Source organism: Carica papaya, chromosome 9, assembly GCF_054855325.1.
Source record: "Carica papaya isolate Zhongbai chromosome 9, ASM5485532v1, whole genome shotgun sequence".
NCBI classification, from domain to species: domain Eukaryota; kingdom Viridiplantae; phylum Streptophyta; class Magnoliopsida; order Brassicales; family Caricaceae; genus Carica; species Carica papaya.
Window position 1 is genome coordinate 11,259,407 of NC_142317.1, and position 25,127 is coordinate 11,284,533.

General features: G+C 32.8%; 2 protein-coding genes and 1 pseudogene across 16 annotated transcripts; 1 reads left to right on the plus strand and 2 right to left on the minus strand.

Annotated features, from left to right (window-relative positions):
• Nucleotides 1–10,319: 10,319 nt before the first annotated feature.
• LOC110823040 (peptide methionine sulfoxide reductase-like) lies at nt 10,320–12,232 on the plus strand (annotated as a pseudogene). The gene is made up of 2 exons (XR_015816226.1): nt 10,320–10,776; nt 11,728–12,232. The product of XR_015816226.1 is annotated as a peptide methionine sulfoxide reductase-like (transcript).
• A 66-nt stretch (nt 12,233–12,298) lies between these two features.
• Nucleotides 12,299–14,392, minus strand: CEP1 (Cysteine proteinases superfamily protein). Its single transcript, XM_022053305.2, has 4 exons — nt 13,812–14,392; nt 13,352–13,587; nt 13,098–13,238; nt 12,299–12,730 (listed from the first exon to the last, which is right to left on the minus strand). Exons 1-4 carry the CDS (start codon nt 14,257–14,259, stop codon nt 12,467–12,469), a joined length of 1,089 nt encoding a protein of 362 aa, XP_021908997.1. The 5' UTR covers nt 14,260–14,392; the 3' UTR covers nt 12,299–12,466.
• Nucleotides 14,393–17,689: 3,297 nt separating this feature from the next.
• LOC110823025 (pentatricopeptide repeat-containing protein At5g50280, chloroplastic-like) lies at nt 17,690–21,294 on the minus strand. Of its 14 annotated transcripts, none has more exons than XR_002541318.2 (5): nt 20,764–21,291; nt 19,202–19,290; nt 18,886–18,974; nt 18,285–18,630; nt 17,690–18,089 (listed from the first exon to the last, which is right to left on the minus strand). XR_002541318.2 is itself a non-coding variant. In XM_022053292.2 (5 exons), the coding sequence occupies exons 1-4, from the start codon at nt 21,177–21,179 to the stop codon at nt 18,568–18,570; spliced, it is 657 nt and encodes a 218-aa protein (XP_021908984.2). In that variant the 5' UTR covers nt 21,180–21,292; the 3' UTR covers nt 17,690–18,089; nt 18,542–18,567. The 14 variants fall into 14 exon arrangements, 4 of the variants coding, with proteins under 4 accessions (XP_021908984.2, XP_088067777.1, XP_088067780.1 ...); XM_022053292.2 differs by having other exon boundaries at nt 18,542–18,630; nt 20,764–21,292; XR_015816424.1 differs by having other exon boundaries at nt 17,690–18,653; nt 19,131–19,290; nt 20,764–21,294.
• Nucleotides 21,295–25,127: the final 3,833 nt, after the last annotated feature.

The following is a 25,127-nucleotide window of genomic DNA, read 5'->3' on the forward strand; positions in this document are numbered from 1 at the left end:
TTTATGAACTTTTTTATTTATATATAATTTCTTCTTCATAATGAACAATATGTATATAGCTATAAAAATTATATTAGGCAAGAAAAACTGATTAGTTGCCCTGGAAATAATTTGAAGATGCAAAGTAGAGGCCGCAGTAAGGGTCCGTTACTAATATGGCGAGACTAGTTTCAGTAGGCTCCGCTCCTCTGCTTCTGATGCTTTGTCCTAGCCTTCCATTTCTAGGGCCAAGCTTTGACCAAATAGAATTTTCTTCTTTGAAGGCCAGAGAGATCTGATTACCTTCCCTCTCCCCAGCGAGTTATATGGAGAGCTTGTTCTGTCTAAACGATGACAAGGGTAACTTTGGTACGTTCCTCAATTTCCTTTCCAATTTTAGTTTTAGTACAAACAAGTTAGGATTCATTTTTTTATTCATTAGGAGGAGAAAATGGTGATCGACTGGCTTCGGGAATGGCAGAGCAGGGGAGCGGCATTTGTGGTCTGTGTTTAATTTTTTTTTGGAAAAAATTAAATAAATAAATAAATTATATTATACTTTAAGTAATTTAATATTTTTAAAAAGAAAATAAATAAATTATTTAATAACGTGATACATATATTTAGGAAGAAGAAAGTACAAATAGAAACTTAAATTGTGTTCAAAATGGTAAAGAGGTTTATATAGGAAAGAAGATACATGCATATGGTAAACTATACGTAAATATTACTCTAAAATTTATGCACTTAAATACATCTAAAAATTCCTTCATGTACTGTTTTGAACTAAAAAATGTTTTAATAGGTTAATACTCTTTCTTAAGAGTTTTCTTGGACATGTCCAATTTAGCCCTTAGTTCCTCGAACCTTCCTTTTCCCCGACTTGATTAATATGTCAACAAGTTGATCATTTGAACGACAATGAGTTAAACAACTATCGTCTTCCTTTTGCACTTGTTTGATAATATGATATTTTACTTGAATATGTTTGGTTTGACCATGATTGATAGAATTCTTTGCCATGCATAAAACTAATTGATTATCAACCTTGATTACTGTTAGATTATCTTGAGGTTGTAGTAAATCTTCCAATACCTTCCTCAACCATAAGACTGATTAATAGCAGCGACAACAACTATGTATTTCAGTTCTGTTGTTGATTGTGCAACTACCTCTTACTTATTAGACATCCATGAAAATTCTCCTGAACCAAAAGTAAAGACACATCCAATTGTGCTTCTAAATCATCAGGTATTTTGTCCAATCATTGACCGAAAAACTTTCAAGAATTTCATTATTTGCTTGTGTATAGTTCATATCATAATCATCAATTCCTTTAACATATCTCAAGACCTTCTTTTACTGCAATAAGATGCTTCTGACGTAGATCTTGCATGACTTATGATGGAACACTTGTAATAAATAATAAATCATGTCTTGTAGCTGTGAGATAAAATAGACTTCTCACCAAGCTTTTATAGAATTTTGAGTCAATAAGTTTGTCTTTGTCTTATTTGACAGCTTTTAATTTAAAACTAATGGAGTAGCTACTAATTTGCTACTTTATATTTTAAAATTTTTTAGTAATTCCTTATCATAATTCCTTTGAGAAATAAAAATACTTCATGTAATTAGCAAATCATCTACGTAAATATAAACAACAATAAATTTTCCAACCTCTGCAGTTTTAACAAATTAAGTATGTTCGTTTTCACTTTTAACGAAACTACAATTGATAAAATGAGTATCCAGCTTACTGTATCATGTTATTAGGGCCTGCTTAGGGCCATATAAAAGCTTGTACACATAATTCTCCTTGCCTTCAATTTGGAACCACTCAAGCTGTTTAACATATAATTCTTTATATAATTCTCCATTTAGAAATACAGACTCTACATCAAGATGAAATACTTATCATCTTTGTTGAGCTACTAATGTCTATAGTAGCCTTTAGTTTCATATCGTATCAGATGTGCAAAAGTATCTCCAAAATCTACAATAGGTTGTTGAGAATACCTGTAACGGCCCCGGAAATTTAAAAAGAAATGTATATATTTATTCTAAGTGCGGAAGCGAAATAAAATGGATTATGATTAACATCCCTTACACAATAATTAAAATGTATTAAAGATATGAAAGAATAAACTAACTGAAGGAAATACTATGAATGAATACTATAAGGAAAACTAATAAATTTTTAGGCTTCTATTTGCCGTTTTCCTGCGGAACGGGTTTGGGAACCAAGTTCTCCTGATCTGAAATGGTTAAATAAGTAATGAGCTACACTAATCCAGTAAAGATGTCACACTATCTCACTGTCACAGTAGTAAAGATTGGTAGAAAACAAAAACGACCAATATAGCATAATTCATAACAAATTCATTTATCAATAATAAAACTCTTTATTGTCTACTTACCTCGGTGAGATTCATGAAAACAATAACATTATAAACATTATAAGATCATGCACACTGTATAACATAACACATATCATACTTTTGTATTTCAATCGTCAAGTAACAAATTTTCTCTTTTATCAGCCTACTAGCATCCATGGGGATCCATAGGGGTCCCCGCTACACGTGAACCATTCACCTTAATTCCAGGGCCGTCCCCATACCCCGTCTGGTATGAGCGACAAAACCATAAACCTCAATACCCCGTCCGGTATGAGGGTGAAGCGGGCCATCCCCATACCCCGTCTGGTATGAGTGCTAAAATATTTAAAGTCTCCATACCCCGTCTGGTATGAGTGCTAAAATATTTAAAGTCTCCAACCCCGTCCGATATGAGAGATCACGTTCCCCGTAGGGTCCCCTATGGACCCGGTCCGTCTACCATCTCCCAGGATATCTAGTGAGGCTGCCGACTTATCTGTTCATAAATTCATATACAATCCTTATTTTTCTTAGTCTCAATTACCCAATCAACATGAATACACAAACCAGTAACGCACGCCAAATAAGGCAACACAACATCGGGTTCACAATAATTCAAACCATAATAGATTAAATAGTGATTCATGCATACGTAACCAAAGAATAAACAATAAAATACTATACTGCATTTAGACTGTAAAATACATCAAATAGGAACAGACCGATAAATACATCAGGTTCGGACTCCATTAGCAATCTTAATTAATTATACATATCTATTAATTCATAAAATACCGTTTTATCATTTATTAAGCTTTAATGTCGTGATAGGAAATAGGGTGAGGGATCCTTACTTGTTTGGTAGTCTGAAATCAGGTTCTCACTGCGCCTACGGACAGTCCCTAGATTCCTTGAATTTTTTCTCCAGAAACTGAAACACACTTCCGGTACCTGCACATGTCCCCAAAAAATCCCAAATAAGACCCAGGGCCTATTTGGCTAATTCCAGAATTCCGGCGCGGCGGCGATCCACCTCGGGTTGGCCGTTTTCGGCCGAATTCGGTCAAACTTGCATTGGTTCCTATGATAAAACACCCCTAGAGCCCTCGGTGGGCTAAAAAATTACAGAAAACTGAGACTTACTGGCGGCAGAGCACTCGGGTGTGGCGAATCCTCCGGCACAAGTTGCGATTTGGTATTTTGCTCCGGTCAACCTGTAAAGAAAAGGATGGTGGTCACAGTGATGTAAAAATTACATCGAACGGGAACTGGGAAGGGCCTCATCGGAGGCAAAAATCGAAGGAACTCGCGGTGGCGCTGCTGGGCTTTGGCGGTATTTTTCAGCATCCGATTGGGCCACAGGGAGGTTCAGCATCGAAAAACGAGTCAATGGGAGAAATTTTACCTCGTTTGGCGGCTGGAAGGTGCTCCGGTGCGGCGGCGGGTGGTGGCGGTCGGTTCCTCCGGTGGCTGGGTTGTCTTTTCCGGCGAGGGTTCTGGCAGATAGGGTTTAGGGTTGGGTGTGGATGAGATTATTTATAACCTTTCTCTTTTAATTTGAGCCGTCCATCACGATTTAATTTGAACCATCCGATCGCGATTAAATTAAAAATGAATCTAGACCGTTCATCGCGATGCGATCTGGGCCGTCCGTGCGTGATCAAATCTGGGTCTTCTACATGCGTGCAATCTGGGTGCCGTCTGTGCACGTGGGAACGGATCTCAGCTGTCCGATCGCGTGCATGCAGATCGCCCACGTGGCCCATTCCGCATGGCCTTTCCGCGTCAGTGTCTCTACCACGCGGCGTGTCCTGGTTGGCCGGAGCTGCTGACCGGGCTGCTGACGTGGCTGCTGACGTGGCACAATTTTTTAAATTGCGTTTTGACCTCCAGTTTTCGATTTTATTTTCAAAAACACCCACAGAATCCAAATTTTTACTCTTTTTTCCCAAAATCATTTTCAATTAAATCCAAAAAATAATTTTATCTCTTATTATTATTATTATTATTATTTTTATTTCTATTCATTTAAATTAAATTAAATTAAAACTATATAATTATCATTTATTAAAATAAAATAAAATCAAATAAAATTCCAATAAGAATAAAATAAAAAGTTTTGGGTGTTACAATACCCTTTGGCTATTAGCTTTGCTTTATGTTTCAGGATTTAATTTGGTCTTGAAATCCCACTTTACATCTATGCTTTTTTTTTTTTAAAGTTTGGTTTGTGAAATTGCAGACTGGGAATCTGCAGGTGATTACGGTTTGTGGAAACCCACTTTAAATCAATAGCAAGTGATAGTGTCTAGAAATTTGCAATATTGAAAAATTGAGGAATGTGAAAACTTGCTCCAAGTTCTGTCATATATCCACCTGATAGCAACGACATGCTCCTTTGGTAGCACACCAAATCTAAAAAATTCTCAGTTAAGTCCCTGTACAAGAGTTTGGTCGGCAATAATTCTCAAAATCAGTCAAAATTTCTAGCTAATGTCATTTGGAAATCAGGTGCATCTCCAAGATCTTTTTTTTTTCATGGGAAGCAGTTAAGGATCGTATTCTTACACTTTATATTTTAATGAAAAGAGGTTTCACAATGATGAACATATATTTTTTCTACCAAAACAGCATTGAAACTTGTAACCACTTACTCTTTGGATGTCTGGTCTCTCACAACCTCTGGTCTACTATTCTCGGTGTTATGGGATTATCATGGATTAGACATGAATCAATCTTGGATGAGTTGCTTGCTTGGAAAAGATTGAGTTGCAATAAGAAAAATTTTAGATTTGTCCCTTTCCCTATCTTTTGGGTCATTTGGAAAGAAGGAAACAATCGTACTTTCGAAGAAAAAGAAGTCAACTTTATAATCATCACTGACAATTGGTTCCATTATTTCGGTTTACTATTTTAGGATATAACATTGAATGTTTTAATGATCTTGACTCTATCATTGATTGTTTAATTGATTTATAAATCTTTTGTAAATAAATGATGCCCGCTTGGCACCTTTACATCAATACATATACATACTTTTATTTCAAAAAAAAGTTCGTTATGTTTACTAAACTCCAGGTGCCATTCTTTTTTATCACATAAATATTTTCCTGCATAACTTGCATCCATTCCTTATATTTGGCTATTTATTCATAAGATGGTAGTTCAAACTTCACAAAGTTGCATTTTTTAAATAGATTTTAGATAAGAATTTTGTCTTGAGTTCATATGACTTAGTTGATGTGTTTGAAAGTGCATTCGTATTCTCATATGGTAGAATGTCAAGATCAACTAAGTTTTGTATCTACTTCAAATCTCTTCTTTCATTGCTTTCAACCCATTTTTGCTCCAAATTCTAATGAACATATTCATCATACATCTCTACTGATTTAAACCTGACCTGATTTCAGGTTATATATCCTATAACCTTTTGAGGCTGCTGCATTTTGGATGCCAATTTTAAAATTTTGAAGTATTTTTATGTATGTGACGAACGTTTTAGATTTCGTAGAAAAAATTCAGGAATCCAATACCCGTTAGGAGGCGTAGTAGATAATGCAACATCTTGAAACATCGATTCGGGTAAGAATCCCTCACCCTATTCCCTATTACGGTAAATTAAGACTTAATGATGTATGATTTTGTATTTTTGTAAAAAGTTAAAAAATCTTAAAAATAATTACAAGTCACTAGTGGAGGCAAAACCGATTAGTTCACAATATTCCTGATTTCTTATTTATTTTCTGTACTGTCCTACTTGCTTGTAATCGCATCATGCATGTTCTTAATTTATAGTTTCAATGGTCTTATCGATTTATCTAGTTTATTCGATTATCTGGTTACTCAATCTCTTATTATGATAAACTATATTGTCTACATAAATATCGTCTAATTGATCTGTAAATATAATATGAGATATTAGTATGTGTTTATTAGTTGTTTTGCTTAATGAGAATCTTTATATGAGAGACTTATTGGGTACTCAAGGAAAGGGCAAACGAGCCCGATACATAGGGAACCCTACCGTGAACGTCACCTTAGTCGGACAGAGCTGGAAAGTCCCATATCGAAAAGGTTTGGGAGATATGGTTCACCCTCATACTAGATGGGGTATTGAGGCGATGAAATGTTTAGCGCCCATTACTGGACGGGGTATGGGGATGACTGGTTAATTGTTAAAATTGAATATTGAGTTCACGAGTAGGGAAACATCTCTATGGACCCCCCAGGTGTACTAGTAAGCAAGTAAAAAAGAAAAATTTTCGTCTCTTGTTCTCTTATGTGTAAAAAAAATTATGGTTATGCCTTTTAATAAAGTTTGGTCCTCTTTGCTGCAAGCACATGTACATAACATATAAAATAAAAAATTTCTAAGTGTTTTGATGAAGGTTTCATACTTAACCAAGTTTCTATTGGAGGTTTGCCCTTAACTACTTTAGTTGACAATCTATTTAACAAGTATACTGAATTATGCTCACTTTCTGCCCATAATTCTTTAGGCAAGTCTTTGTCATTCATCAATTACCTTTCTATCTCAGTGACTAATATGTTCTTTCGTGAGAAGAGTTTTTCTACTATTGTTTGACCTTATAACCTTTAATCTACATCCACTTTGCACTTCAATCATATTCTTGAATCTTTTAAAAAATAAAAAACTTGTACTTTTCTCATTAGGAAATAACCGTCATTCTTGTATAATCATCAATGCAAAGCACAAATATTTATTTTTGTTGAAAGATTTGATGCATATAGGGCCACATACCAACATCTGTGTGAACCAACTCCAACTTTTCTTTTGCTCTCCAAGTTGACTTTGATTGGGAATGGTAGTCATGAGACTTTCTGAATTCACTGATGCCACATATAGGATTTTCTATAATTGAGAATTGCTGATGCGGAACCCCATGACCCTTGCTTGAACCTTAGAACTCTTCATTCAATGTAGAACAGAATTTATATCATAAGTAAAAAGGAAGCATATTTGTTCAATTACCCAAATAGTAGAAGTTAAATAGAACCCAAGAAAGATAAATGATATCCCCTTAACCCAATCCAAACAAGTACTAAGAACAATTGAAATAGGAAATCAAAATTGAATACAAGTGATAACAATTGTATTCCAAATCAACACCTTGTGCATAAAGTGAAAAGAAAGTCAAAACACTCTTAACTCAATTCTGAAATATTTGATTACCACTCTTGATGTCCACAAAGAAGAGTTCTTTTAGTATTTATAGCCAAAGAAATCAATGATAAGTTAGAACACAATAATTATAATTGTAACTCCCACAATAACTAAGCTAATTATGTGATAATTATAATTGTAACTCTAACAATAACTAAACTAATTATAGGCATGTAATTGTCATGTAACTCCTTATAACTCCAATCTTTTTAACCAACACCACTAATTGTTTGTGGCACCATATAATTATGGGCTCATTCTTGTAATAACACTAAGACAAGACTTAAGCCCAAATAAGTTACATTTGACTATATGAGCTTAATTAATTTAAACTAAAATAAAACAATCCAAAATACTTAAAACAACTCAACTAATCTAGCTCATACACAAAGCTTATTCACCCATTACCAATAAGACTCAAACAAGCGCAAATTATCCCAAATTATTTAAACCCAATTAAAGTTATGAATTTGGACTGTTCAAAAATCTCATGTTTGAACTTTTCATAATTGGCCAGCCCATCATCCACATGTTTTTGAGTGAAAACTTGAAGTAACTCTTTAAGCTTCTTTGCCTTTGATCTTATTACTGGTCTACTGAAACTTTCTAGGTTTTGAACTCTATTTGTGTTTACATCATTTGAAATTTGCTCCAACTTACCTTTTGATGCTCTTTGAGTATCTTGAGTGTTTTTAGCCTTGTTTGCATCAATTGCAGATCTTTTCTCAAGTCTTGAGACCGTATTTGTTGTAAAGAAATAAGATTAAAGTGGTCATATCTTTTATGCCATAATAACAAATTTTCATGTTTGTAATAAAAAGTACCATCATTTTCTTAAATTCCAATCCAAAGTGAAAGATTTATTAATCATAAGAACATGTGCAATATGTTAGTTTGAGTCATATATGTTGCAGCTTTGATATTTAAATGTTAAAGAATAGCTATTTGAAATCATTTGTGCAACACTTAACAAGTTTTGCGTCAGACTAGATATATAAAGTACATTATGAATATACTTAGTACCTTACTTGGAGTGGATTGCAATTGATCCTCTTCCTTGTGCTTCTACCACTTACCATTTCCAAGTCTAACTTTAGTGTTAACAAATTTGTCTAGGTTGCTGAACAAACCTTCATCATACGCCATATGATTGGTACAACCACTGTTAATGTACTAGATATGTTTACTTGAGTTGTGAAAAACCTGAGAAGCCAAAAACAAATATTTTGCTACTCTTGTTCGTCTGTATAATTAGCATGTTGTGTTTGCTCTTTCTTCCCCCTTGTTTGATTTTTCTTGGCCAACAATCTTTCTCTATATGTTCCAACTTTTTGCAATACCTGCATTTTATATTAGTTTTATTTTAAAACTTGAATCTTTATTTTTTAAAGTGAATTATTGTTTGGCATCTGTTAAAAGGAGGAAATTTATTTATTTTTCTAGAATTTTTTGGGATATCTGCAGCTTTACCTGTTAGAATAAAAAAACACTTTTCAAATCAATAGATTTGTAAATCTAAATACATAATCTCGTACTGGATTAATGAGAAAAGATAAACAGAAACATACCCGAATCTATCGCGGAAGATTCAATTGCATCATGCGGTAGGTACTTTCGAATTAATATGATCTCTCAAAAACTAATTTTTTCTAGTGATGGAATTTCAGAAAATAAAATGGCAATCTTATGATTTGGGAACCATAATCGCCTTTTATATTAATAAACTTTTACAATTTTCATTTTATCCATCATAAAACGAGAATATTACAAAATAGTATCTGCACATTAAAAACTCATATTTAAACTCGATGTATTAAGGCCCAATACTGTTTAACTGTATTTGATCACTTTTAAACGAGCTCATTAAATTAATAGCCTAATACGCATACCAAGACCCAATTACGCTCATATGTTAGAAAATATCTAACATTACCCTTTTCTATCCCATTCTTCTTATATCCCTTCCCTTGATGCTTCCCTTTTTGTTTGGCTTGGAATACACCTTCAACAGTCTCATCATCTTTGCGAATCATTCTTTGCTCTTGTACATGTAGTTTACTGATAAGTTCTTGCAACAATGAGGTGTGTTTGATCACATGACTTCTCAATTGTTGAAATCTTCGGTTCAAACCTTACCGATAAACTTATCAATATTTTTTTAATCATTTTGTTATATGAAAATAACTCTCTAAATAATTTTATTTCATTCATAATCTTTAATAATTTTCCAATATACTCTTTAATAGTCCCACATTTCTTCATTTTATTCATCTCAAACTCCATTTTTCAGTGTAAGAAGTTTAACACATTTCATCTTATCACTACCTTCATCTCCAAGTAGAGTTTCTTCTCTACCACTTTCTAATGCTTCCTACAAATTGAAGGCCTCCAAATAGGCTTTCATTGTGATCCCGAAAAACTTGTTTGAAGATATACTTCTATTGCTTTCAAGGTGTTTGATTTCTTTTCCTTACAAACACTCAATATTACATTTCCATAGGTCCTTCAAGAATAAAAATTCTATACTATTTTGATAGATAATTTTAGGAAGAAAAAATATAAATAGAAATTTAAATTTTCCTTATTATATTGTGTTTAAAATACAAAAAAAAAAAAAAAAATTATATGAGAAAGAAGATACATATATAGGATGAATCATACATAAATATTACTTAAATGCACCTTAAATTCATGTCATTTATATGCGCTTTAAAATTTATGTATCTGTTTATGCATACATGTACCTTAACATAAATATCCATTAAGAAAAGTTAATATATTAAGAGATGTGGCATCATTCCACTTCTGCATAAAACAAGCAACGTGTTCAGAAACGAACATATCTTTTCTCCCCTACTTGGCTCTTGGTGCCTACTTTTCTCCGATTCTTCAGATAATAGAAAAATGGCAGATACCAGGATTGGCAATAACGGCAACCCGGCTTTGGATCCAGATCTCGACCAGCCGCATGCTCCGGGTCATGAGTTCGCGCAGTTTGGAGCAGGGTGCTTCTGGGGAGTAGAGCTGGCGTTTCAGCGAGTGGTCGGTATCTTGAAGACGGAGGTGGGCTACTCTCAGGGCCACGTTCCTGGCCCCAATTACAAACTTGTGTGCTCCGGTGTCACCGACCACGTTGAGGTTGTTCGCGTCTAGTTTGACCCGCAAGTCTGCTCGTATTCCGATCTCCTCTCCGTTTTCTGGGCTCGCCATGATCCCACCACCCTTAATCGCCAGGTAACTATTGGACAACCTTCTCAGTTCGGCTTACTGTTCTGACCGTGGCTTCAATACTCTTTAAAATTTCCTTTTAATGATTGTTTTCTTTTCCCTGTTTCATGTGTAAAATTTACTAAATTTTATAATATATCAACATGCTATAACGTGTCGAGGATGATTTTCAGAATAGCTATTCATGTTATTAGAAAAATATATAAGGATTAGAGATATTCAGGGAGACTGTCTGGTGAGCCTCGCGGTCGATTAGTTGGAGGCTAATCTACGTGTAAAAATATGTAAACCAGTTTGGGTAAGGATGCTCGAGTTTTTATCTGCGTTTGCAGTCTGATAATTAAGTTAATATTTAGAAACGATGGAAATATCTGAAGAATGGTTCAATGCTGATGCATATTCTTGTGGCGGTTCATAGTCCATATATAAACTTATTTCTGAATGCTCGCTCATTAAGGGTTTGATAGTGGAGACTAATTTGAGACTAAAATAGAACATAAATGAAATTGTGTATTAATCAAAGATCATGTCAAGGGTTTGGATTAGTAGACTTTCCATGCAAAGGCTGTCTGAGCTTGCACATTTGTTGCTGGGTTATTTTTCAATACTTTGGTCATTCAATTTTGTTGTTTCATAAGGAAATTGAATGTTGTCTTTGATGTGTGAAAAGGATGTTGTTAGGAGAAGTAAGCTGTATCAGGGATGTGGGAATTTATGGGATAGAGATGATGACTTTCTGTCTGTTGATGGGAAACGAAGTCCCAATGCTGGGATACCTTGCTTGATAAGGACTAGAATTTTGTTATCTCGGAGTAGTTTCAATGTAAGCTTTGAATGTGATCATGTGTTTGGTTCAAGACTTTCTTTTTTAAATATTAAATGATTAGTTCAAGACTTGATTTGCACATGCACACAAGAGAAAAGCTATTAACGTTGAGATTTTGTTTCATTTGTCAGGGTGGAGATATAGGGGCACAATACAGATCGGGAGTGTACTACTACAATGAGACCCAGGCTCGTTTAGCCAGGGAGTCTATGGAAGCTAGGCAATTGGAATTCAAAGATAAGAAGATTGCTACGGAAATTCTGCCAGCTAAGAGATTCTACAGGGCAGAGGAGTACCATCAGCAGTATCTGGAAAAGAGGGGAGGTAAGGGCATTAAACAATCTGCTGAGAAAGGTTGCACTGACCCAATCAGATGCTATGGTTGATATTTAGGTGTTAGCTTCATATATATCAATTAGAAAGCTTGACAGTTGCTATTCCTATAGTATATTGCCTTTCTTTTTTTTGAAATAAAAAGTGTGAATTGTATTACAAGTACCTAGGGGGTGCTACTATTACAGTATATGCTGTAAAAAGATCTACTGTTGTGAAAATGTTCTATTGTCTGCATTTTATATTTTGTATAGATTTCCGGGAAATCTACTAATAATAGCTGACTTCTTTTATTTGCTTAAATTTGGTATCTTTCTCTTTAATTTATCATGTGCAACCAAGAGTCTCTTTTCACGTAGGTTTTTAGACTTGCCACCAAATGATTCCAAATGCTTATTGCAACAAATAGAGTACATCATCACCAAACTTGAGACAAATAATTTTATTTGTTTATGAACCCATCGTACATTCAATTTTTAACACAGAAGATTGACAGCCTTTGAATGAGATCAGAGCTAAATTGAGTAAGAGTTTTGCTTAGAGCTCATCCTTAGGATAGAGTGGAGGTTCAGTAGGGTTAGTTGAGCTGTTCTTAATGGGATATGAAGCATCCATTGCTATACCACACAGTCCCTCTTCAGATGAGATTCCTCGCTCCATCCTAATGTAACCCTTCTCTCCCCATTCAGTTCCCCAAGAGTTTTTAACTATCCAATACTTTGTTCCATCAAGAGTGGTTCCATATCCTACAGCAGCGACTCCATGATTCAGCTCCGTCCCACATTCGCCGGTAAATACACCCTGCACTCAAATTCAACAGAGAATGATCAAAATGTTTGATGGTTCACTGCTAGAATAGCTTGATTTCTGAAATCTTCTTATGCAAGTTTGTTATAATACTTATGGTGTGATTTTCTCCATAAGAGTTTCTTAACGGCAATTGTAAAGAAGTTAATGAGCAGGATATCTGCAGGTTAATGTTGATATGCTGGATTTAGCTTTTGCCTGCTCTGATCCTAAAAAACCCATGTTAGAGAATAGCATATCTGGTTGATTGAAACATCCATTAGAAGCAGCTAGATGTAAGTTTGTCTTTTTACCATGTACGATTGAAGTCAAAGCTTAGAGGTAAAGAAAAATAAAAATTCAAAACACACATGAAAGTTACCTCTGAATAGAATTGGAAGTCTGAACTTCCTGCATCTATAGCCACGGACACAGGCTGATTTGCAACTGCTTTGAGCAGAGCATCTTCATTATTTGCTGGCACATTCTCGTACCCGTCAATGGAAGCTATTGGATAATTTTCCTGCATAGTTATATAGTTCATTTATGGGAACTGTTTTGGTCATTGTGAACATGTTAATTTTATGGAATTAGTGAAACCGAATCCAATTTCTAGGTTCGATATGATGAATTAACCTTGGTTTTATCACAAGTTCCATCCTCAGCTTGGTATGGATAGTTGGACTCAGTTGTGATGCCTCCCTTCTTCTTGATGAAATCAAATGCAAGTTCCATAAGACCTCCATTGCAGCCTTGATTTTTTTCAGTGTCACAGTCAATTAACTCTTGCTCAGAAAGTGACACTAGCTTATTTGTCTTAATTTGGTTAATACCCTCAACTGCCACAACAGTTGAAAATGCCCAGCAGCTGCCTGTAAAATAAAATTACCCAAATAGAACAATCAGTTTCAGAGAGTAGGTTAGAATATCAAGCACCTTACTGTTACTTTATTACCCAATAAATAGTTAGAATATGTTAATACAATCAAAATACTAAGCAATCAAAACCCAATATGGCAATGGAATCTGTTTTTAACATTGTTTAGATGTTCAGAAGTTATTGATGGACAACTAAACATGAATAATTTAAGCTTACCACATTGGCCTTGATCTTTTACACCGGTGACTGCACCTTTCTTCCTCCAATCAATGGATGCTGGGATTTTGTCAACTTTTTCATACATGAAGCTCCCAGTTCCACGTGGCGGCCCTTGGAACATCCTGTGATGCTTAATCTTTGATCCGGCAAAGAGGCTCTTGAATTCATGGTTAGTTAAATCTGCAAACTTGTTTAATTTCAATTTGTAAGGCTTATCCTTCTTGTTGGTATTGTGAACATGCATGACATTGTGCTTGAAGACATTGAAGCGCTTAAGTTTCTCGTCAAGACTCCTAGACACAGTGTGATGGCTTCTCCACTTCTCGTACAAATCCCATAATTTGTCCTCGGTTTCCAACTCTTTCTCGTCGAAATTGAAACTCTGAACCACTCCTATTGCAAGAATGAATGAGAAAAGAATGAAAGCAAGTTTTTTGGTTTCCATTGTTGTTGTGTATTAGATACTTTGTGAAAGAGAAGCTTAGAGGGGAGGGTGTTTATATAGGGAAATGAAGATAAGAGATAGTGATGGGAAACAGAGGAAGATACAAGGAATAATAAATGAAGAAGTTAGAGGTTCCTTATGGGTATTACCAATATGTAATGTAATATATAAGGGAATGATATGAAGATGGAACTAAAATATAGAATAATGGGCTGGCGAAGGAGATTGCAAAAGATTTCTATACATATACATATATGTATATGATGTATATGTATATGTGTATGTATAACTGAAATGGTATAGAATATTCAGGAATCTAAGTAAACGTGTTTTTATATAGGTGATTAATGTACTTAAAAAAAAAAAAAAACTTAGAAAAGTTTTGGGGGGGGGGGTTCATGTGGAGCACGTTAGGATATAACGTGGAAGGGATCAGATGAGACCGAGACGAGATGGGGAAGTGTTGCGTGTAGAGGCCATTGAACCAACGATACTTGTGCAACTGGAACAACTCAACTCTCTAACGGCTTTCTGTGCCTTTCACTCATCATTCTCACAATAGTGAATATATGTATACATATATATGTAAATATATGTGTATGAGCACCCACGATTCCATAATTGCCTCATCACCCATTTTATAATTGTCGAATCGTGAATCAAATCAAATCAAATCAAATTGTAAGATTATATAAATCAGCGTTAACATCCCACAATAAAGTGAAGTTAATTTTGTTTCAGTGCTCAAAAAAAGGTACATGAAAATATGTTTTATTATTATTATTATTTTTTTTCTAAAATTTATATATGTTTGTATCAATGAATATATATGTAATAAAGTACAATTTTTTTTTATATAAAAAAATAAATATTTAAAAAAATTTAAATTTATTATTAGTGTTAGTATCATGCTCCTTATACTTGATTAATTTATGCAATTTTGTTAATAAAATCTTACATATAAATTTAAAAAACATTTTAATTTACTAAATAAATTCCTATACTTTTTTTCTAACATCCAAAGCCGTGCAAAATTATTAAGAAGCATATGTCAATTTGCAACATCAATTTCACACGAAAATATTGATAAAAATATAACACATTTGGGGGAAAAAAAAAAAACATTTAAATATAATTGGGAATTAATAGAGTAGAGATAGATTTATTTGGTTATGAATTCTTGGAAATTTGGTTATAAACAACATGGAAGTATGTAGTTATATAATATATATATATATATATATATATATATATATATTATGTAAAGAAAGCTTGTGTGTGTAAAAGGAAGAGTGGGAATGATTTGCCAAAAGGGAGTAGACGTTGTAGTAAGATAACTTCGTGCATGGCGTGACGTACATGGATTCATGATTGTTACAACATGATACGCACGCACGTATATTTTAGCAGATAATTACGAAAATCAAAGGAAAAAAAAAAATAATAATAATAATAATAATAATTTGGGTGAGAGCATTGGAATTTGTCTTCTATTTTTATAATATATGTTATTGATTTTTCTATTCTATTCACCCTTTTATAAACAATTTATTTTAACATTTTAATATTTTCTTTTCACTAAACATGAATTGCAGTATATTAGATAAATGATATTTTAGCCAATGAGTATAAAATATATCTGAAAATTAAACTTTATAGTTTTTTTGCAAGGCTTTTAAAACAGAGTTCTAGGGAGAAAAAAAAATAATTTTTAATCATATATTTAAAATTTTTTAAACTATTAAATAATTCATATATATAATGAAGAATTACTTAAATCACAATTACTATTTAACAAATTAAAAAAAAAATTCTTAAACTTGATAAAACGATAAAAATTACTAAATGTTCCAAGAATACAATTGTCGTTATTCTTCTTGCTCTTTTATCATAAAGTTATAAAGATAAATTCGTCCATTATTCAAATTAACAGTTTTAAAATTTATCTAAAATATAAAAATAGAATCAAGTTACTTATATACAATTCTTTAATTTTATAACATTTGAAGCACCATTCTTAAAGTTGTAAATTACAATATAGTAAAGATTTATGAAAACTCCAGTATCTGAACCATAAAAGAATTTAAAGATAGGTCACTTCAAATTTTTCATTTATTAAAATCTTCTAAATCATTTATAAATCTTTTACTCTATATTTTCTTACTATAATCTTGAATCATGCAAAATTTAATATAATCTCCCATGTTACAAGCACTTACTAATAAGTCAAGCTTTCCTTCATGGTTCACGAGCTCCATCGGTTCCATTGTCGCATCCTCTGGTAATGAAATCTTATCCCAAGTCTTTATTTCTTGATGGAATGCAAGTATACAATTACGTGATGTGAGCTAATGACATACACCGCAAGCAAATACAATAGGTTCACCTTGTGTAATGAATTCACCCCTACGAAGTTTAACATCTTGTAGTCTTTTCCATGCCCAAATCTTTGAATCAAAAATCTCATAATGATAAGTAGGAACCTTCCTATATGATCTTGGTCGATAGCTTGAAAATTTTATAATGCAAAAGATTTGACCGAACTACCATTATGGTAATTCCAATTGTACAATAACAAGTTTTAGGATTTGATAATACTCACCATTATTTAATAACAAATTTGAAAATATAATATATAAGAATTCGAGTCAACAACGAGTTTGTGTCTATACAAAGAAAGAGACCTCGCATTAAACTTGCATGCTTTAACCTTCAACAAATGAGCAGGCAAGAAGTAGACTGAAAAATGAAACAATATGTATATAAAATCTACAATAGTAGATGCAATAGCATGATAAAATTTTAGCTCTTTGGCTATGGCACGTAAAAAAGATGATTCATATGTGAGATTATTGCATTTTTTTTATATAGTAGCCTACATTTTTGCCGCAATTTTTGTTGATGATCTAAATAGTATTTCATAGAGAATATAAGAAGAGAATTTAGTGGACTCTATGTGATTTTCTTAACTTTTTTTTTTTTTTTGGGTGTGAATATTTGAATTAGAATATAAATAATAATAAAAAAAGGTTATCATATATATATATATATATATAGAATAAAGATTCTTGAAGTTCAAATAACAACCTTATTTAATTATTACTCAATTTACTAAATACGGTTGTATAAAAATTATCTTATTAAGTAGTAGTTAAATTCGGATTAAGCATCAAGAAACAACTAATTCTCAGCAATTACATCAAAAAACTTTTATTTAAAGTTTATAAACTAATTAAATAAGAGGTACTTCAGATTATCTTTGCCAACTATAAGTTAACCTATGTATAAAATAAATAATATGCAAATAAATAGATTTAAGGAAAATCTAAACACCTCTTTTAACTTTTTTTTCTTATTTAATGACTTAAAATTCTTATTTTCCTAGTATTTTTAGTTTCTTATTTAATCTTTAAAAAACTTACCAACTCAATTCAACCAAATATCCAATGACCTTCTAGAACTGCAACAAATGATCAGTAATCTTATTAGTCTACATATTTCTCACACACATTACTCTCTTATCCGTAGTTTAAACTAAGTTCCTTGTAGCCTGAAATACAACCTATTTCCTTTGAGGGTCACAAACTGATGTCAAGTCCCAGTCACTCTTCCTAATCTGAACGCGTGCAGAAGATTGTAAAATTTATCATGTAAGAAGAACCTCTTTCCCGAGCTATCAACCGCTTTTTTCCTTCCACACAATCCACCATCTATAATTTTCTTGAGATCTTCACTGTCTTTATAATGGGGGTCAAGTATAAGAAAAGCGCAATCTCCACTTGCTTCATTAAAATCAACTCCCAAAAGTGTATATGCAAGAACACCACCACCTGCATTAACACCAAGCAGCGAGCAGTTAGTTCATGCTGAATGAGAATCCATTCCAAAGGAGCTAAACAGAACTCTTAATTAAGAGTTCGGTGAAAAATGCACTCATCAGCAGGTGTGACGAATCTGATTTTGCACCATCCTTTGTCAAGAGAAGCAACAGCTAGATTGTAAGAATGGCAGTTCATCTATCTTACCAATCATAATGGGTGTTCCTTGATCCTCAAAGTGTAAGGCCAAAGCTTGACACTTTTCAGGCAGCTCAGATCCAGATCTAACATTCATGATTTTGTAACTGACCTGCTCGAGAAAGCCCCTTGCTAAAGCCATAGGCTAGATATGCCCCTTATTAGAGAGATCTTTCAAGCTGATTGAAACTGGTAATCCATCTCATACTCTGGTCTGTTAATAATGTAGACTAGAATATTTACAGGATTTCTTATGGCATACTTACACCAAGAAGCTTATCCAAAACAAAGCTCAGCTCAATGGCACCAATCCATTCACGTGACCCAATAAAAGAAGAATCCTTGTCACCACCATCTGCAAGGCACCGTTGAATTTCACTAAGAAAAAGCACTTCTATCAGATCTAATCACATCAAGATGGTCACAAATTGGAGGATTCTACTCCCAGTTTGTGATTTATGACATAAAGACTAAGAAAAAAAAGGTGCACAGTGAGATAACAAAGCTTGAGCTAATTCAGAAGCCTGGAAAGAAAAACAAAACTAAAATTTCAGAAGCCTGTAAATAATGTAGACTAGAATATTTACAGGATTTCTTATGGCATACTTACACCAAGAAGCTTATCCAAAACAAAGCTCAGCTCAATGGCACCAATCCATTCACATAAGCCAATAAAAGAAGAATCCTTGTCACCAACATCTGCAAGGCACTGTTGAATGTCACTAAGAAAAAGCACTTCTATCAGATCTAATCACATCAAGATGGTCACAAATTGGAGGATTCTACTTCCAGTTTGTGATTTATGACATAAAGACTAAGAAAAAAAAGGTGCAAAATGAGATAACAAAGCTTGACCTAATTCAGAAGCCTGGAAAGAAAAACAAAACTAAAATTTTGGCATCCTTTTAGCAATGGTATTGTCTTGCCTATGTGAAGGAAGATTGACAGATGTGTAATGTTGAAGTCTGAATCACGAAATAATAGTTTGGAGAGAATGATAAGCACACCCCCAACCCTGGCAACAATTATATAAAGAAGTCAATATGCGAAAATTAATACTAAAGTTCTTTTTTAAGAGATACTATCTATGTATTTACCACCCAAAAATCCTGTGACTAACGTAGCTTCATTTCAAGCAAAAGAAAACATATAGCAAAAAGAATTTATAAGCGTTTCCTATTGCAATGAGAAACTAAGTCAGAAAATAAAAGCTGCTTTATGTATCTATAGCATGCAAATGCAAATGCGCATTATCTAAATAACCCTTAGGACATTTTCATTTCTGAACAAATGAGTCGAGTTGATACCGACTAGAATGGGATCCACAATCTAGTTTCTGGAACTTCTAGTAACTAAATAATGGGCCAGATGATGCTCCAATGGAGTTTCTCCACCCATATGGCAGAAGATAGGTGAAATAACCTATCCCTTCCTGAAACTTTTATTGGCAAACTAGAAGCCTATTTTATTTACCTATAGCATGAAGATGCAACTAAAGCAGAGATGCACATTACCTCCCTGAGCCTTAGGACACTTTCATTTCCACTCTACAAAACGTTGGGGTGTAAATAAACCATAATAAGATACAATTCAGTACCTGCAGCTTCCAGTGACCAAAATAAAGTTCAAGATGCTGCTCCCATGGAGTTTCTCCACCAATATGGCATAAAACACAGGTGAACCAAACTGTTGCTAACACTACATATTGTAGAAAGTATCAAATGTGATAAATGTTAACTTTACAAGGGGAATGTCTTCTACGACACCAAATGCAAGGATTAGAGAGCTAGTAAGTCAGCTACAATCTTCCTTACAAAAAGGAGCCATTGTCACTCAGAAAATGTTACTGAGCCGGAAGGGGAGATTTGTGTTGTTTATCAGCATGTGACACATGTCCAGACGAAAGCAAAGAAGAACCAACCTACATCTTTTGTATTTTCTGGTTTACTACTTCTTAGTTAATTATTTCTTGGGTTGGTCTTTATTTTATTTATGTAATAAGTGCTCGACTTGAAATTAGAACGAGTATCGGGTCTGTAAATGAGGGAGGCAGTCACTTCTGTTTGGGTCCTAAGGAGGGATTCTAGTTCTGGTATAAGGAATAGAATATGAATCTAAATAAGAATTATGCATAAACTCACCAAACATTTTTCTTCTCAATTTTATGAGATTCAAGTGTTCTCTCTCTAATTATGAATAAAATATCTTTAAGGTTCCTCAAATCATAACTATTCAGTAGGGATGTTGCTTCCAAATTAGATCAATAGTTTCCACTGATAAAAAAAATTTAACTACCTAGTTAGTAACTAAAGTTTTAGGTTTGAATACGCAGTACAGACTTTTGAGAATTAAATTTCAAAAAACCCAATTGCAGATTTCACTGCTCAAACAGCCCACTCAAACTTCTATAACAAAAGGAAAACCACGAAAGAACCAAAAAAAAAAAAAAAAAGCAAAAGAAGGCAATAAAAAATAGAAGGTATTATACCTTCCGCAGGCGAGAAGACCGGAAATGGCAGCATTATAAACAAGAACATCCCAGAACTCCTTCGTCTGAGGCAAATTCCTAAACAAAACCACCAACTCATTTCCTATCCCTCTCTTTCCTAGCAATGGAAACAAAACGGAACACGCGCGGGGTGTTACCAGAGATGGCTCCTGCAATCCCATCCACTCAAAAAACCACAAGAAGCAAATCAGTTGACCATGTCGACCCATCAGGACCAACGTCTTCACACAATCTCTCTCACTAACTCTTCCTTCAAAAGCTCCTAACATCTCCCCTAAAGTGGTATTATGCGGTAGACTCTGGGCAACTGGCATAATTTCTCCCACAGCACCCTTTGGTAATGGAGTTGGATGGCTTCGAGCAGAGAAACAGGAGACGTTTCGAAGCAAGGTCATGGCGATATGGAAACTTATCGATGTTAGTGAAGATAAACCCCGAAGAAAAAGCTTGGCACCGGCGTGACTGCCAGATGGGGAAAGGTCTACGACCCCTTTATTGTCTCATAACTGCTAACGTTTAAAAATAATTTTCTCAAAGTAATTATTTAATATTACAGTTAATAAATTATTTTATAATGTTAAGCTATAAATAATTAAAAATTACTGGAAGCAACTTCAAGTCATTGTAAATACAAAATCTATTATTAATAATTGCTCCAAATACACTATAGCAACCAAATTAAGAAAAATAAATTATATAATATTCATATATACATTCAAAAATTACTATAATCACAATCACTACTTAACAAATTAAGAGAAAAGAAAAAAAAAATTTATTAGATTTTAGAAAACGATCAAAACTGTTAAATGTTCTAATAATACAATTATTGTTGCATTTCTTACTCTTTTATCATTGAATTCTAAAATAAATCAATAGTTTCAAAATTTGTTTGAAACATGAAAATAGAATCGTACCAATATCTACATTTCTTTAGTTTCATGATATTTGAAGTACCATCCTTGAAGTTGTAATGTACAATCTCATAAAAATCTATAAGAACCACAGTATCTGAACCATAAAAGAATTTAAGGATAAGTCACTTTATTTTCTCTATTATTTTAGTTTTAAATTATTATTAACTCTCTTGTTCCATATTTTTTTATTATAATCTTGAATCACCCAAAATCTAATGTACTCTCTTGTCTAACAAATATTTACTAAGCTAAATTTTCCTTCATGGTTCACGAGCTTCGTCAACTCAGTTAGGGCCTCCTCTGGTGGTGAAATCCTATCCCAAGTCTCTTTGTCTTGATGAAACGCAAGTATACAATTACATGATGTGAGACAATAACATACACCGCAAGCAAATACAATAGGTGTACCTTGTGTAATGAACTCATCCCTACAAAGTTTAACATCTTGCAATCTCTTCCAAGTCCAAATATCTTAATAAAAAATCTCGCAATGGTAAGTAGGAATATCACTGTATAATCTTGGTTTTGATAACTTGAGAATTTTATAATGCAAAGGATTTGATCGAACTACAATTATGGTAATTGTACTTGTACAATAACGAGTTTTAGGATTGGGTAGTATCCGCCATTGTTTAATAGTTGGTTAACAAATATAATATATAAGAATTCGACTTCTTAATGAGTTGGTGTCTACGCAAAGAAAAAGACCTTGCCTGTACTCGCATGCTTCAATGAATGAGCAGGTAAGAAGTCGAAGTTCATGTTGAAATCAAAATTGGGTTTAAAAACTGAAACAAACTCTGTATAGTAACCACAATTACTTATACTTTGGATGCAACAACCTGTTAAAATCATGGCTTTTTGGCCATAGGCATGTAAAAAAGTTAATTCGTACGTGAGATTGTTGTATTCTTTATCAAGAATGCCTGCATCTTACTATAGTTTCTATTGATTATGTAAATAGTATTTCAAAAAGAATATCGGAAGAGAACTTAGTGGACTCCATGTGATATTTTAAATTTTTTTTTTTTGTAAATGCTTGTACGAGAATATAAATAAATATAGTAGATTATGATATATGTTTATATAGAGTTAGAAATTCTTGGAGTACAAGTAACAACCTTATTTAATTTCTACTCAATTTACTAAATATAGTTATGTAAGAATTAGCTTATTAAGTAGTAATTAAATTTGGGTAGAACTGCTATACAGGTATTTAAAATTTTTAGGGAACCATAAATATTTGTTTCCCAATAAAATAGATTAGTAGGGGTGTTGATGAAATGGGAAATAATTAAGAAAGTATATCGTGGCAATAATATATCCGTGAGATTACCAAATAAATGTGGAATTAAGCTTGATATACTCAAAATTCTCTCTCTCTCTCTCTCTCTCTATATATATATATATACATGTATTTATAATTCAAAGGATGTAAATATCTAGGAATCAAGTAAACGCCCTTATTATATAAGCGTAATTAATGTAGTTAAAAATGAAAATGAAAAGAGAGAAATTTTAATATAGAAAGGTTGTTGGCAGAGGAGATTAATTAAGATCTTTCTATATATAATATAATATATATATATATATGTTTATATGTATGCATAATTGAAAGGGAATAGAATATTTAGAAACCTAATTACACGTCCTTATTCTTATTATATAAACGTGATTAATGTAGTTAATAAAGAAAATTTTAGAAAAAGTTTTAACATGGAAGCAATTTATGATATAACTATGACTTCAATTATCAAAATAATAATTAGCACCTAAATGGGCTTCATCAACCATAACACAAATTAATATCCTCATCAAATACTATATATATATATATATATATGTCTATAAATATACACACACACATAATTTTCTCATCACCCAGTACATAATTTTTTGTTCATGACTTAAATTGTAAACTAAAGATTTAATTTCTTGAATTGGAAGTCCTGAATTAAATGGGAGAGTAATATTTAGAACATAATTTAGTATTGGTTATGTATCGTTTTGAACAATTTAATTACTCAGCCAAATTTAATTTATAAAGTGAATAAGTTTTATTTCTATATTAAAAACATATATAAGAATTGTATGTTTGCGGAATAATCAAAATTTTATACAAAATAATAAATATTTTAAAATTTCTAAACTTATCATCATGTTTACAGTCATTCTCTTTATACTCATGACTAATTTACAAAAAAAAAAAAAAAAGGTGTATATAAATTTAGAAAACAAAACTAAGAAGAAATTATTTTCATTTAACAAATAAAGTATTTATTTTTCTAACATTGAAATCTTTGCAAAATTATTAACAAGTATTATCTAATTCCCAACACACGGAAAATCTATTTCATAAAAATATAATTGAAAATTATTAAAGGGTTGAAATGAGTATTTATTTATTTGTTAAGGAATTCTTAGAAGTTTTATTAGAGGGTGAAAGAGTAAATGGAAGTACTTATCTGCTTAGTAAGAGTGGGAATGATGGTCCGAAAAGGAGCAGACGTCGTCCTACTGAGATAACTTGATGCATCCCCTGATTATAACCTCCTTAATCCCTTCTTACACAAACCTAATCCTAACTGGTTAGTTTGACCTACAACTGGCAAATTTCTTTTAATTTAAATTTCCATGTATAATAAGCATATAAATTCATTGAAAATAACATAATAAGTTACGAAATTATAAATAAAAAAAAGGTAAGGGAAATAATCGACAGGGATTAAATCGAAAACAAATTGATTACTTCGGGATAATCTGAAATTATGAAAAAATGTTATAAGTGAATTGGGATAAAACGACAAAGTTTGACACCTCACTTGTACTGAAGAGCCAACCAGAGGGCGACATGCGACAAACTTGCGTCACTATTTTGTTGTTATCGGGAACGAATGGGACCATGATGTGGGAAATCGAACGGCAGAAAGAGGCCAGATCGCCTCATTCAAATCAACGGCCATGATTAAATCGTGTTCGGTATAAAAAGAACCCCTGCGATCGAAAATAATGTATATATAAAAAAAAAAACAGATCAAATTCTAGGAAGTTGCGAGTGAAACCCAAACCCCTGATGGGTTCAGCCTTTTCAAAATGGGCAAAAAAAAAAAAAAAAGGAAAGAAATTAAAAATAAATAAAGGTAATAATTAATTTTACTCCAGAAGCATGTAATATAGGTCTAAGTTGAAATGGGCTCACCTAATAGTAATGGGGTAAAAGTCTAGATAATTAATTAAGTTAATTAAAGAAAAATCGTATTAAACCCCTGATTAGGTAAATGTATACATGACAGTAATATTAGCAATAAAAGTATTACCTTAAATAATAATAATAATGGGAATGCATTATGTAACGCTCGAAAAATTTGGAAAAATTTGTTATTTTATTATTAAATATTTTTATTAAGTTAAAAAAAAAAGTGCCAC

What these genes read in the sequence shown, in the direction of transcription:
- CEP1 (XM_022053305.2), bottom strand. Translation starts at nt 14,259, where the DNA reads ATGGAAACCAAAAAACTTGCTTTCATTCTTTTCTCATTCATTCTTGCA. An exon ending in AAAAGATCAAGGCCAATGTG is followed by an intron (nt 13,588 to 13,811) that starts GTAAGCTTAAAT and finishes TTTATTTTACAG; the next exon opens with GCAGCTGCTGGGCATTTTCA. An exon ending in ACTTCCAATTCTATTCAGAG is followed by an intron (nt 12,731 to 13,097) that starts GTAACTTTCATG and finishes ATTTGAGTGCAG; the next exon opens with GGTGTATTTACCGGCGAATG.
- LOC110823025 (XM_022053292.2), bottom strand. Translation starts at nt 21,179, where the DNA reads ATGACCTTGCTTCGAAACGTCTCCTGTTTCTCTGCTCGAAGCCATCCA. An exon ending in GGTCTTCTCGCCTGCGGAAG is followed by an intron (nt 19,291 to 20,763) that starts GTATAATACCTT and finishes AATTGTTGCCAG; the next exon opens with GGTTGGGGGTGTGCTTATCA. An exon ending in TTTTGGATAAGCTTCTTGGT is followed by an intron (nt 18,631 to 18,885) that starts GTAAGTATGCCA and finishes GGTGCCTTGCAG; the next exon opens with ATGGTGGTGACAAGGATTCT.